This window comes from Misgurnus anguillicaudatus, chromosome 25 (assembly GCF_027580225.2).
Source record: "Misgurnus anguillicaudatus chromosome 25, ASM2758022v2, whole genome shotgun sequence".
NCBI lineage: Eukaryota > Metazoa > Chordata > Actinopteri > Cypriniformes > Cobitidae > Misgurnus > Misgurnus anguillicaudatus.
Window position 1 is genome coordinate 25,137,365 of NC_073361.2, and position 15,894 is coordinate 25,153,258.

The 15,894-nt window shown below is 38.9% G+C and overlaps 1 protein-coding gene across 3 annotated transcripts in view; it reads right to left on the reverse strand.

The window, feature by feature from the left end:
- Window positions 1–15,894, reverse strand: part of prkag2a (protein kinase, AMP-activated, gamma 2 non-catalytic subunit a) — a 73,078-nt gene that overhangs the window by 24,717 nt on the left and 32,467 nt on the right. For all 3 annotated transcript variants that reach the window (XR_012368002.1, XM_055181462.2, XM_055181463.2), the window contains 2 exons: window positions 8,854–9,050; window positions 4,493–4,544 (listed from right to left, as the gene is read on the reverse strand). Coding sequence is in view for 2 of the 3 variants with exons in the window: in XM_055181462.2 (XP_055037437.2) it covers window positions 4,493–4,544; window positions 8,854–9,050 (249 nt within the window). In the remaining variant the exon portion in view is untranslated. The remainder of the gene's footprint in view (window positions 1–4,492; window positions 4,545–8,853; window positions 9,051–15,894) is intronic.

Here is a 15,894-nt window from a genome sequence, read left to right on the forward strand (position 1 = left end):
CTCTGCATTAAATGGCAGTGCCGTGGTTGGATAGTGCAGATTAAGGGGCGGTATTATCCCCTTCTGACATCACAAGGGGAGCCAGATTTCAATGAACTTTTTTTCACATGCTTGCGAAAAATGGCTTACCAGAACTAAGTTACTGGGTTGATCTGCTTCACATTTTCTAAGTTGATAAAAGCACTGCGGCACAAACATAGCAAGTCAGATTGTCATGACATGTCCCCTTTAAAGTCAAAATGAAATGGAAGTAGAATTTGTCTTATTTTCCCCGTTGTGCCGTATATCCGAGTGAAACGGCTTCTAAAATGAAATTCGTCCATTGAGAGTTGACTGGATCGTAGGAAGCTGGGTCATGTTGCTATTTGCACATCTTTTCCCGGGCCCCGCCCTCCCCTGTGACCAGAAGTAAAGAGAGATCACTTTGAGGAGAGGAGGAGATTTGCATTTTTTATTTAAGATTATGAGGGCACATGCATTTTTTAAAAATAATGAAGCTCACAAATAAGTAATTTGTAAAAAAACCACAATATTTAACAAAAACTTTAAGTTTTTTATTTCAATTTCATTGTGACTTTAACCAAACCAAATCTGCTAAGTGTGAACACACTACGTTCTTCATATTCTGGTTGCCAGATCCAGCTCAGATTAAATATTTAAAGGGGACATATCAGGAAAATCTGTCTTTTTCCATGTTTAAGTGCTATAATTGGGTCCCCAGTGTTTGTATAACCTAGAAACTGTGAAAAAGATCAACCAAGTAACTTAGTTTTGGTAAGGTAAATCATTCTTTGCAAGCATGTAAAAAATAGGTAATTGAAATCTGGCTCCTATTGTGATGTCAGAAGGGGATAATATCCCCCTTTAATCTGCACTATCCAACCACAGCACTGCCATTTAGTGCAGAGATCAGCTTATTTGCATTTAACAGGGCACACCCAAAATGGCACATTTTTGCTCACACCTACAATGTGGCCATTTAACATGTTATAATACATTATAGAGCTAGAACTTCACATACGTACGTACGTACTCTTGAGAAATCTTAAAAAAGTCTTGTGAAATGTGCCCTTTAAAAAGTCTACAAGATTTTTTGTCAGTCCAATCTTTCAAAAAAGTGCACAATTCTCACACTTCTCGTCATACATAATAATTTCTTTAAATCCCCAACCATAAGCATTAGCAATAGTAATAGTAATCTAACAGGCATGAAACAAATGGATGACCTGAACCCAATGAACTGTTAATCACCCGCACTGTGCCTTTCAGCAGCACCCTGTCCTCAGTTGCCATGGCAATTCCTACGGTAGTATTATTAGACACCAAACGGCTTCCTCAGAAGCTGTCTAGACAAAAGACAATAGTGAAATCTTCTGTTGCCCTCCTTTAGACTTGCAGTTTAGTAGCCGACACGATGCATCTTCCTCCAGAGTTTACACAGTACACCTGCCAGCTCGCTTCAACTGACATCAATCTTGTAGCCAAGTGAAGAAAGCAGCTTTCACCGACAGTACTGTCAACTGTTGTGTTTGCGCTCAATGCATCATGACTGACAGCTCCCACCCACTTCAGATCCAATGAGAAGAGAGCTTTCTTTTTTTAGCCTCTGCTTTTGGACAAAGTTTACATCTGACTCACAGCTCTGCCCACCAACTATGTATTTTCCTGACCCTTCTTCCGCTGTAGCAGGTCGTAAGCCTGTTGACTGACTCAGCGTTGCGAGATGAATAAAACCTTGGTGTTTAAAGGGACATTCCACTTTTTTTTAAATATACTAATTTTCCTGCTCCACTAAAGTTAAACATTTGATTTTTACCGTTGTGGAATCCATTCAGCTGATTTCTGGGTCTGGCGCTAGCATTTTTAGCATAGCTTAGCACAATCCATTGAATCTGATTAGACCATTAGCATCGCGCAAAAAATAACCAAAGACTTTCAATATATTTCCTATTTAAAACTTGACTCTTCTGTAGTTACATTGTGTACTAAGACCAACAAAAAATTAAAAGTTGTGATTTTCTACGCAGATACGGCTAGGACTATACTCTCATTCTGGCATATAATCAAGGACTTTGCTGATGTAACATGGCTGCAGGAGGCGCAATGATATTACGCAGCAGCCGTAAATAGTCCCCTTAGTAACTGTCAATGGCAGGGGACTGTTTTCGGGCAGTGCATAATATCCCTACGCCAGCTGCAGGCATATTATAGCATCAAAGTCCTTGATTATTACACCAGTATGAGAGTATAGTTCCTAGCCATATCTGCCTAGAAAATCGCAACTTTTAATTTTCCGTCGGTCTTAGTACACAATGCTAGATTAATCGATTACAAAAAGAATCGATAGCTGCAGCCCTAATTCCAAAACTGTAAAAATGAAATGTTTTACTCTAGGGGAGCTGGAAAATGAGTATATATATATTTTTTAAATGGAATGTCCCTGTAAAGCTTTCGCCATCATTTAGCTCAGCGCGTTGTAGGTGCTGTACGTCCACATTAGCTCATGAGGACACACGAACAGGTCATCGGTAGGAAGGGGATTTGGATTTTTTGCCATTTTTTTGGGCTAAAGCTAATTATTATTTGGGAAAATCATCCCAAACAACCGCAAAAAAGCTATTTAGTAAGCCTGAGCATTTGAATTTACCACAAACATTGGCATAAAGCTTTTGGCACATGTCCACTGTGGCTATTCAAAGAACTGAATTACTGCAGAATGCATCTTTTGTTGAAGAAAAGACTTCACATGCTTTAGAGCGACGTGCCATGCTATCCTGGAATTCTCCATGACGGCATATTCCCAACCAATGCATCCATACATCCCGAGCTCTCCGAAAACTAGCACACGCTATTAATAATTTAAAAAGCACACTGCTCTGTACCTGACCTTAGTTTGCCTGCAAATTCTCGGATAGCTAATGTTAGCCCGCAGTAAAAAGCTTTCAAGTTTGGACATCAAGTCGGTGCCTTAGATCTTAGTAAATAGGTAAATAATTAATAAGCATTTCAGGTTCTTCCTCCAAACTAGCCACCATCAGCATAACCTCCAAACAGCAGACAAGACGCATGCTGGTATATGATCAGTTGTGTGGTAACAAGAAGCGTGAGAGAGTTTTAGGGACTGTACTGCCATAGGTGCTGCTTTGGGGAAAACCCTATCGTCAGTGTGAAAGTGCCGTTCTGCAGGCTGTACCTGCTCCCTGCCGAGCACTGGAAACTCTTTGCTCGGCTTTCCTTAAAAACTACAACAGCTACGTCTTCACAAAGCCTTTAGATGTACTGTGCCAGATAGCAGTATGGCAAGCTGGCATTATCCCGCTAGAAAATCCTTGCCAGAGGAAAAAGCGCTCGAGGAAAATGTCCGTTTTGTGGCACCCTGTCTTGCTGCATTCCTCTAATTTCCTTGTTTGGTGTGGCTGGTATTATGTTACTAACTTTTACTCAGACGTACTGCCAAATATTTAAAAATATACAAAATTGCAACGGTTATTTAAAGCCGCTGTATGCAAAGTTTGCGCCACTAGTGGCACAAAATGGAATTGCAAGCAATAGAGTGCCGCAGGTATGATGTATTTTTGTAGGCCAACCCGGAAGTTAGCGGGACACTGGTTCCCTCGCCAAAAGCCTGTTTATTTTCCCAAGGACTTTTGGATTGTTTTTAACAAAAGTTTGACACTTACACGTTTTGTCCAACAAGATAATCCTCACAGATGAACACAACTTTTATGAATTTTGACGTTTAATAGAAATAAAACTTAACCTTATGCTGGGGACACACTTTTTTATCTGTGATTGTAAACAAAAACTGGAAAAGTCTAGGCATGATCAGTCATTATGAACAAATTACTTCATAATCTGTACGAAAATCATGAGGTGTGTCCCAAGCTTTAGGCTACAAGCGAACTACACCACAGTCTTTACAATTGGGAGTTGTAGCTAAGGAAGATGAACAATAAAGAAGATAGATGGCTTTAACTATAATGCTTATTTAATAATCCTAAAAACAAATTAATCAAGAAATGTGTCTATACGGCCTACTAAATACTGGGATTGACTTGTTTCCTTCGAAAGGGATTAATAATATATTCAACTGCACAAGTAGTTGGGCTTTACCCTCACCACCGAGGGACTCCTTGACGTGGGTGAGACGTCTGCAGCCAATAGCATCATCTGACGCATATGTGCAGCACCCAACAGGTTAGAAATGACGACTAGGGATCCCAAAACATTATATTAGGAATCCCGCTTTGCGTTTCAACGATTTAAAGCTAGATGCACTGCCTCAAAATAACAAGAAATAAATACCATAACAAAATCCTCGTCGTGATTATACCAGACCCAGATTACGAATGGGATTTAAAGAGAATACGTAATCATTTCCACAGTTTTAGCACTATCAGGTGAATCAGTGTCAATGGCAGGTTCAGAAAATGAAGGCATTTTCGCGGGTATTTCATCATCACGTCCGTATAAGTTAGATTCAAAAGCTTACCTTCATCCTCGAGATCGAGCTTCTCCAGCATGTCTTCAGATAAACCGTGGACCTGTGAACCAATAGCAGGGGACAGAGTCAAGAATGGAGCCGATCTCAAGCTGCCCTCCCCTCGAGTCGTCCACACAAACTGGCAGAGAAGGCAGACAGCGAGGAGACCGGTGAGATCGCAAGTTGGCTGCGCGCCGGGCGCGTGTCAGAGTTTAATAAAAGGTACAGCAGACAAGTTGCGACACATCAAACGCGGAAATTAAAGGGTTACAATGTATGACCCGCGAAACTAAATGAAACTGTTAGTATGTCACGGCGCGTTTAAAGAATTTGTAACGTTCCCCGCAATCACCGGTTTATCAGTCTCTGTACTACGCGATATAGGAAGTCAATCCAAACGGCTTGTTTTCGAAACACAGACCAGGCGAATTTCAACTGCACGCGATTTCATCCGAGACATCGACCCTTGTGGACACAACCAGCGACTGTTCGCAGGCGTGCTCCGATTGTGTACCCGTACATCCAATGTAATGTCAGTCATAGGAGACCCACCCCCTTCTCTCCTTTACAAATGGACTGTTCCAGTTTGCTGCAGTCGCGAGCTGTCACGGTTCCCACACTTAGTATTTAAATCAAATATTTCGCTTACTCACATAGTAGACAACATGCGATTATAAGAGCGCGTGGAGTCAGGGTGTTTAAACCTGCAGGAATTCTGTCAGTACTTTAATATTATAAATGACAGGTATTAGAGCCCGGCATCGATTAATCTGTCAAAATACACTACTGTATACAGCAGCCAAACGGTGGGAAAATTATATTAATTTCAAGAAACATTTTAGTCAAGTCAAATATATTTACATTTTCGCAAGTACTTTACAGTAGTGTTCCCGCCTTCCTTCACTACAAGGAAGTGTGTCAGTTGACCATATTTGGAAATGCCCTTTCTAATTATTATTCACCATAGGCATGAAGTCACTCAGAGTTTATAACCAAGGCAAAATCATGTATAACTGTAATATTATAGACACCCATGACATAAAAGGTGTTTATATACTGTTATTCTTTAATATGAAAAATGATTTATCAAAATAGTTCACATTTGTTATATTCGCGGCCTTGCAAGGCAGAATATTTTTGTTCTGATCCGTGTGAATGGCTTTCAGGGTCTTATTTACTGTATAGAAAATTCCCTGTCTTATCTCCAGGGTTACCACACCTTAGTTAGTTAACTTCAAATTCAAGGACTTTCCAGGTTTAATACCCTCAAATTCAAGGACTAAATGTGGGGACACATTCACATTTCAAGTGAGAGCAAGGTTACATTGTGTTACCTTTAAAGATAAATTGTTACAGTTCCCTTTCGAGGGAACTTGCACTGCGTCACTGCGGTGACACTTTGGAGACGCCTCCAAGGTTAAGTGCGTCTGAATGTGTATATCAAATTTAACCACTGGTGAGGCTTAACGACAAAGACAGGGTGACGCCGGACCCAGGAAGTATATTGCTATCTGAAATATTGCCAAAGACGGCGTTACAAGGACGCAGGAAGTATGGCAAGGGAGACGCAGCGCCTCATTCCCTTCTCGGGGAACAACAGTTACATACGTAACCCGAGACTTTTTCATTTGTTGAACATTTTTGCATGTGTGCTTAAAAGGTGTAGAATTTTTTTTCCAGAAAACTTAGATTCAAGCACTTTCAATGACCTGTATCTATTTATGTATATTTTCACAAACTTCCCAGGGCCTTGAATTTTTCCCCCAGATTCACAAACTTTCAAGGATTTCACGGACCCGTGGGAACCCTGTGTATAATTTTTTTAACTTATTTTACCATTTTATATCTTAGAGGTCTTTGCACATGTTCATTTGTCCACAAACATCTTCAGCATGTAAACACTGACTATCTAGAAAAGTTGTTGCTGAATGAATGTGTGCTTGTTTCATGCATCTCTGTCTCTCTGACCCCCAAAGCCGCCCCCTTTGAACCTAGATAGATTGAACATGTTCCTATAGCTCAACAGGCATTGCATTGCAATGTCAATGCAAAGGTTGTGGTTTTGATTCTCACACATACTGATAAAAATATGTACAGTGAGTGCACTGTAAGTTGCTTTGGATAAAATTGTTGGCCAAATGCATAAATGTAAATGATCGCAAATAGGAATCCTCTAAAATAAATGCTATTTTTACAAATTCATTTGGCACTTTCAGGGCCACATCTGGTGTTGAGTGTAATTAGTAAGAACTGTTCAAATTCCTGCCTGTTGAATCACTGGGCGTGGCCGTTAAAACAAGCGCCCTCGTGAGAAGAACGATCAGCCCTGACGTACATCAGAAGTAAACAAACGCATAACGGTTGGCAGACAGAATACATTTCAAATATGGACATTTACAACCAAGCAATGTGATAATTTTAAAAAGTTGAAACTCAGGAAAGTGATGTGAAGTTTATCAAACACAAGTGTGAACGATAAAGGTGTCTGACCAGCAGTTCCTCCGTTCATCCGTATTGAACACAAGACTCGTTTAGTAACGGATCAATGGTACATGAGATGAGAATCACTGAGAGGTGAGAAGTTTTCACAGGTTGTTAAAGATAAACAGAAATGGCTGCACTGCAGTGTGTAGTCCTCTTAATCTTTTATTTTTTTATTCACCTTTTATCTGAGAAGATTGAAATACATACATCATAAGGGAATGTGACCTCACCTTCTTACAAGACTGTGATTTTAAAGGATATGTATATATACTTGTATGTTTGGGTCAATGATCTCAGTGATATTTGATGGTTTATCCAAAAAAAAAAAAAAATCTAAATGGAGCCTTGGACCTGTGCTTAGATTTATGGACAGCAGCATTGCAGATGGGGACTGCTGTATTGATTTTTTTTTGGCATGTGAATGTGATAAACTGTCAGTGGGTTGTGCTGCAAAATCAGATCTGAGAGAATATTATCAATGTTGCATGCAGCTGTTTTAAAGAGCACCTATTTCAATGCTAAAAAACAACATTATTTTGTGTATTTGGTATAATACAATGTGTTTGCGTGGTTTATGGTTCAAAAAACACATTTTTCCACATACCGTACATTTTTGTAGCCCCTGATTTCACTCTCTTCCTAAAATGAACTGATTTTGTACAAAACTCATTGATTTGAAAAGCGCTGTGTCCCTGATTGGCCAGCTAATCTGTACGTTGTAATTGGCCTGAATACCAGCCGGAAATGTGATGCTCCTTACCATGTTTGAAAGATTCGCTCACAATGCAATGCTTAAAGGCTGAGTCCGAAGCGGGAGGAATTATGATAATATTGGTCTTGTCTACATCACCGATCACAAGAAGAAAACTGTTGCCTACAATCCGTGTGTTTGTTGTAGTTGAAGTAAAGAGATTTACATTAGAGATGATAACTCACGTCATTGTTTACTTTGGGGTTTGTATCTTTTGCATATCGTTAACATGTACTAATACACACTTACACACCAATGGAAATGAAAAATCGTTAATCGCTCAATAAGTGCCCTTTAAGAAATCTTATAAAGTACTTTTTAAAATATCTATAAGTAAATTTTATATTTTTTAGATCGATTTACAAATATGGGGTGGGTTTCCCTGACAAGGCTTATCCTATTCCCAGACTAAAATGCATGTTTAAGCTGCCAAAAATAAAAAAGACATCTTGCACTGACATATTTTCAACATATAGTGCGATTGCTTTGTCAAGATTTGGTTTGTTTGTAAAAACTACATAAATGGCAAAGTCCTTAATTAATCTAAAACCCTGTCAGGGAAACCTCCCCTATGTGTTTTAAATCATTCATGCAAACAAAAGTTGCAATTATTTTGAATAAATACAGGCACTGGAAAGATATTTTATATTTATAAGGACATTCTTAAAGGGATAGTTCACCCAAAAATGAAAATTCTGTCATCATTTACACACTCCAAACCTGATCCAAACCTGTATAAATTTCTTTGTTCTGCTAAACACAAGTTAAGATATTTTGAAAACTTTTAATAACCAAACAGATCAGGGGCACCATTTACTCCCATAGTATTTTCCCCCCACTATGGAAGTCAATGGTGCCCCGGATCTGCTTGGTTGCAAACATTTTTAAAAATATACATTCTTTGTACTCAGCAGAAAAAATACATTTATACAAGAAAAACTTCTGGGTGAGTAAACAATGACAGAATTTTCCTTTTTGAGTGACCTATCCCTTTAAGGCTTAAACCTTAAGCTCTGCCAGGCTTTATTTATTAGCCACATTATTTATTTGTTTAATACAACATATGTGTGCTTATTGTCAATAACTTTAAATGATGAAGAATAAGCATGTGCATATCTCTGAGGATCAGACTCACCGCACGTGAGGTAGAGATAGGTGCTGAGCAGGGACTAGGTGGTGGCTTTGTAACAGGTGGGCTCTGGTGCCGTCTGGTATCAAGGGGGGACGATAAGGAACGGGGAACTGTGTCATTTTGACTGACTTCCACATGAAATAATGGAGTTTGCTTGGTCAGTTGTGTTGGAGTGGTGGGTGATGAGGAGATCCCAGAGGCTGCACAAACAGACAGAAGATCAGACCAATCAGATGCTTCAAAATCACGTTTCTTCTATTGCAGTTTAAAGGTGCAATTTGTAACTTTTAAAAGGATCTTTTGACAGAAATGCAATATAATATTTACATAACTATATTATCAGTGGTGTATAAAGACCTTTGTATAAGATAATGAACTGTATAGTTTTTTTACCTTAGAATGAGCCGTTTTTATTAACATACACTGCGAATCTCCATCATGTTTCTACAGTAGCCCTAAACAGACAAACTTTTTACGTAGCGGGTTTCGTCTAAAAGTTGTCTTATACAGGATTCACACCAGACGCGGTAGAGGCGGCAAGCGCTAGTGATTTACATGTTAAGTCAATGCAAAGACGCGAATTGAACGTTGCCGCGGGTATCAGCGGAGTCGCAGAAGCCCCTCACTTGACTCGAATTTCCGCGTGAATGTCTCGAATGACTAGAATTTCACGCGCAAATGAAGCAAGTAAACACAAATGTTCAAGCGTCCAACTACGCGCGAATAGTTGGACCCAAACCCAAACTGTACCTTTAATGTCAGAATGACATTACAAAGCCCTACAAAGCCAAAGCGCAGTAACTACGCATTTGGAGTTAAGGGTTGAAATGGGCTTTGTGAGATTTGTATCTTGTGACACAAGTCTCCTGGTTCAATTTTGTCCCATTTCAGAGAAACATGTGTGCCAACGTGTTTGACTGGCTGGTGTAAAAATACTTTAAGGGCATTTTTCTCGGTTTCAATGTTTGCGTAGTTACTGCACTTAGCCTTTTTAGGGCAGTATAGCTAAATTAAAGATGCAGAAGCCTAATCTGGTTTAAAAAAAGGTTTAAATTTGGTTGGTTTAAATGTCAATATACCCAACATTTTTTTTAAACAACCCAGCATTTTGGGTTGAACAACACCACATAGGGAAATTTAAACCCAGAAGTTGGGTTTTGTCCATATATTACCCAACAATGAGTTGAAACACAGCATTTTTGTTTAAATGGGACTTATCATGAAAACTGACTTTTTCCATGTTTAAGTGCTATAATTGGGTCCCCAGTGCTTCTATCAACCTAGAAAATTTGAAAAAATACAACCCAGTAACTTAATTTTGGTAAACCATTCTCTGCAAGCATGTGAAAAAATAGGTCAATGAAGTTTGGCTCCCCTTGTGATGTCAAAAGGGGATCTTATTATAATAATACCGCCCCTTAATGTTCACCACGGCACTGCTATTTAGTGCAGAGAGAGAGAGAGAGAGAGAGAGAAATTAATTGACAGCACAATAGGCGTTATGCCCAGCTGCACCACTTCCTGAACTTAAGCCAGCTCCTTGTTTCCTGTCTGCCATTATTGGACAAACTGATTAATCCATGTGTGTCTGATTATTGTTGTTGTGACTACTGAGGTCAGGCACACCTGGATTAATAAGTTTGTCCAATAATGGCAGACAGGAAACAAGGAGAGCTGGCTGAAGTTCAGGAAGTAGTGCAGCTGGGCATAAAGCCTATTGAGTTTCAATTCATCAAACCACCATCAATGTTTGCATTTCATCAGCTCATTTGGACACACCCAAAAATGGCAAATTTTAACATATAACATTATTATAAATTATTTATATGGTATTTTGAGCTAAAACTTCACATACGTACTCTGGAGACACCAAAAACTTATTTTACATCTTAAAAAAGTCTTGTGAAATGTCCCCTTTAATTTGTTATCCAAGGCTTTCACTTACTGTACATTACCCCTGAAATTACTCTTCATTTTGGCTAAATAGTCTAAATAGTGTTTCGAGTCGGTCGATAGTACAATTTCAGTACTGTTCGATCTTACAGAAATTATATTATACTGGATATTAAACTCTAACCCCGAACCCAGAGCCCTTCTTTTTTGCTGATGTCACAAATTTCTCTTACTTTTTAAAGCACTCCACTACAGCCTTACTCCATTCTTGTATGTAGTGCACATGTGTCACAAAGTTTTTGATAAATACATTATTTTATAAATATCCTGTTTATGCATTTGCATAGGGGGCAGAGTGGGAAACTATGTTATTATTTACTCTCTACACTGGTAAAATTCCTCTGTATCTTGTTCTCAAAGGATGATTTAATCCAATTGTCATGAAAAGTGTAGACTGCACCTGCCGTAATCTTCGATCCCCGACTGCAGAAATAGAAGGGGCCATAAGGCCTGAACCGCAGGCAGTGTGGAGAGTAGAGTTTTATCACCTCATTTCACACTTCATCTGCTATTGCAGGCAGCAGATTTCATGCTGTGTTTCCTGCAGGCTTTGCCCTCTGCAGTCAGATCACAGAAAATGCTTCAAAAGAATAGACTGGCGGATAACACTGCAGCGGTATAATACCACTATATAGCGTGTTTACAGTATGTGTGTTTATTCTGCTTAGGCTACGTGGTTGTTCGAATACGTGGCAAAGTCCCAAAAATGACACTTTTGTCTAATCCCGAGTAATTGGCGTGTCTGTTTAGGATAAATTCTGCACGTTCACCGGCCGTTAAATGATAAAATCAATCTCATTGTGGTACTTCTAATTGAATTTTTGTAATTGCCTCATCTCCCTGTTCTCTGAACGTGACCCAGTTTTGTGTACTGTCCTCTCCACTGGCTGGATTCGGTTTCACAGCTTTGGGTAGGAAGCCTGTTCTCATAGTGCCATGTGGAGGAAACTTATTGAGTTTCTGCTTTGATGAGTCGATAAAGAGAGAGTGAAATGTAGCCCTGCCTACAGATACCATCCACGATACCATCAGCAAGCCAATGAGGTATGAATGACCTGCAAGTGAACAGCCAAGATCACATCCATTGTCTGTCTGTCTATCTATTCCATCCATAAACCAGCTTCTATTGAGGATGCACAAACACATGCTATCATAAACATCTGTCTACTTATTAAAAGAATCATGCGTTTATCGATTATAGATTTGCTGCACGAGGCATTATCTTCTCTCAGCCTGGCTGCTGAATGAATAAAAAGCAGGCTTTATTGCAGTCAGGCATCAGCCTGGTAAACATAAAAGAAATAGCGTGAAAAGAAGGAACATAAAGAGCTGAATCTTCGTCATCGAGATAGCAGCGCTCTTTCCCTCTCCATCTCCCCGCATCCACAGGGAGTCTTAATTCTCATCTCCCTCACACATCCACAGAGATCATGCATCATCAGGACCACAGACCCCGTGACCGATGTAGCAAACAGGATGTGAGTGCTGTGGTTTTCTATGTGAATTCTCTTTATTCATATGAGATCATGCCTGCCAAATGCTTTTATCTCTTTGAATGATACAGAGTCTGATCTTTAAAAGGATGACGTATATATACCGGTATATTCATGATGACAAGAACCGGTTAATCTCTATAAGGTAATGAACACAAGTTGGTCTATTCACACGTTTGGGAGAAAGGTAATTAAGCATCTCCTATTCCTCTAACCTACAAATCTTTGTACTGTGGCAGGGACACCGGAGTACCCGAAGTAAACACAAGCTGACACACGCAGAACATGCAAACACATTGTCAAGAAAAAAAGGTACAGAGCTGTCACTGGGACAGTATCCTTACGAAAGGTAATAAACTGCAGATTTCTAATCGCAAAATATGCTTATACATATGCTTGCATGATATCTGCATTTTCGTAGCAAAAAGTCATATATATCTAAGCATATATCTTAGCAGAAAGTTGCAAAATGTTGCATTTACTTCACACATGCGCAGCTATGTCCCCTGTTGTCATGGGAATGTTAGGAAGTGACGTAATTACACGACGTTTTTGCAAGTTACCGCAATTTTTGCAAGTTCCCTCAATTTCATTGCATAAAATTGCATAATTGCACACTTTCATTGCATTTTTTAAGAAATTATCAAGGAATTTTGCGCGCAACAATCACAAAAACTCTGCGTTTTTCTGGAAGGACTGACTAGGTGGCGCTCTAATGCTGGGTACACACCAAAAGATTTTTTACAACTTATAAGATTTTCAAAATGTGATAGATTACAAACAGGAGGATAAAAAAATAATAGATTTAACCATTTGCTCCTATAGTGTGTGGTGTCTCGACTGTGAAATCTCGCAAAATTTCGCGAGACTTCAGAATTAGCATGGCAGACGATATGCAGGAAGAAATTTCAATGATTGTGTTTGGAATGATTTTCACAGAAAATTCATGGGAAAAAGAAAAGGGTTTGGGTGAAGTCGTGGAGACAGCGGGAACATGTCTGTACAAGTTCAATTTGCTTCAACTTCACTTTGTGCTGCGCCATGACTGCTTCCGTCTTCCATCATCTCACTTTCTGATTGGATATTGTTTCGTTTCACGTGATAATATCAAGAGCATGCCCGCGTTTGTTTCGGGGTTCCCCCCACACATCAGGATTTCTGATCGTAAATATATTTAACATGTTGAATATTTACGATTCGCGATTGGCGCGGCTCCGACGTTCTTCCGATCAGGTTCGGACACTCTTAACACACCTCACATCAAGGGAAAATCTGATAAGATAATCTGTAAAACCATCGCGATACTCAAGACATAGCTAGGATTGTGGGAAATCGGCCCAAAAATCAGCCCAATTATTTTTTGGTGTGTACCCAGCATTAAAACTCTAAGCATCCATGAATTCAAAAACAGTAAAAACTATATGTGTATGTTTTGATCATCACTCTGAATCTGATGAGAGTCCTTTACAAAAATGCAATTATCTCTGCCATCTTATCTCAAAATGAGCTATTTTTGAAGAAACCTACCCATATTTGTGAGGTGATAAAACGAGAAAAAATGAAGGTAGGATGAAACAGGATTTTGTTTTAAAGCAGAGGGTCTGTTCTTTCATTTGATTTATTGTATGTTTTTATATTTAAAGAAGAACATTTTCTGGAAGGCAAACTTTTGTAAAATAATAAAAATGCTGTCGCTGGCTGGCAACTTTAAATAAAAAATGCTGACATTTTTTGTCTTACAGTGTATTATAATAACACCAGAGCCGTTTGGTATTGTATGCATTGTCGTCCTCACTGTATTAAATACATTTCTCATAGCATCTTCAGCACAAGATGAATGTGAACAATGCGTGTCATTTTAACAAGAGCTACATGTATGCAGATGTAACACAAGTGAGCTCTAAATAAAGCTTTCTGTCCAATCCCAGCCCAGCTGAACAGGACACAGGCCACACAAAAAAGGTTTATCAAATTAAACTGCACTCGTAAGAAATACAACTGCGACATTTATAAAGCCATATTGCTAATCATTTTAATCGAATTATAGAATATAATCACATCACAAGACAGCCAGAGACAGACCTGCTCCCACAGACTCATCACTTCCATATAATGCAAGGTAACCAAAACCTTGTTGTGTATAATTCAAACATATTTTTGGCCAGGTGAATAACAGAGTGATTTTCCTACAATGTGATTGCTTGTGGCATTCTTCATTGTCCTATTATGCTGATGTGGGTTTTCATAAACCACTGGGACTGTGAATCGAATTTTAAACCTCTGAGGCCGATTAAGTGGCTGAATTGAGGAGTGAAATTCATTTTGAGAAATAGGAGACGATGTCGCATAAATCTCTGACTGCTGTTGAGCTCAGCTAAAGTGACCCCAGCTCACTCATCATCCTCCAAAAAAAATAGATTTGGTTTTATGTGCAAAACGTACATGCACCTAGGACGTGTAAAGGGAAAGTAAATTGTAAATTGTTTACTATATTAATTTGATTTTAAGAAAGAAAAAAATGCTGCCATCATGCCTTCTTTTTTGGGATGACTTTTCAAAAAAGAGCAGAATACATTTCTATATGCATAGATAGAGAGATGACCTAGATTTGGCAAACTGTATTGTATACTGTATCCCATAATGCTGTGCACAGTACACTTGATATAACTTTTTGATGAACAAACTATACTACAGTACAAACGATATCAAATTATTTAATAAATATTTCAGACCAATAAAAAGCAGGAAAGAAAACTTTATAGATGATAAGTGGATTGTACCCGCTGCATTAAACATTTTCATTTAATAAAAAAAGTTGCATTCTTCTGTTTAACATGTTAATCATTGCATATTAAATTTTCACTAACTATTTTAAATACAGTAGGCAGTATGCAGTGTATACTGCAGAGTATGAAGTGCACTACTATTACATTCTGAACACAGCCGATGTGTTTTCGAGTGCATGCTGGGAGTAAAAATGCTGGATAACCCGCTACAGTACAACTGTTGCTTTAAATAGTGTTTCTGTCTGGTGACACACAAACCATGTGCCAGTTTACAGACTGCATGCTTGAATGCCATCGTGACGCCTGTCAAAATCCATTAGACCAACCAATAGGATTGAATTTCAAAGGCTATTCAAGATTCTTTTATCATTTCTCATGGTGATCTCTCATAGTGTACCTCGAAGCTCGGAGCATTGTGTTAAAAAAATTCGGGGTATGATTTTTCACAGCAATGCTATAGAAGAATCTTTTTTGGTTCCTCGAAGAACCTTTTAGTCAAAGGTGCTTTAAAGGTACACTTTATAAGCTTTTTTGACCATAAAGAACCTTTTGTGAAACAGAGAGGTTCTTCAGATGTTAAAGGTGCTTTAAAGCGACACCATGTAGTTTTTCAACCTTGTCTGTTTGTCTGCTTGTATGTCTACCATAGCCTGACGGGGTCTGTATCACTTTTACTCGTACTTTAAAACTTAGGGTTTCTGGTAGTAACCAGAGCACAAAAAAAAACTACAAAATTCGACTGCTTTACGGCATACGTCACTCCCTCCACACAATTTGTTTTTAACGTGAATTTTGCTGGAGGCTACTTAAGG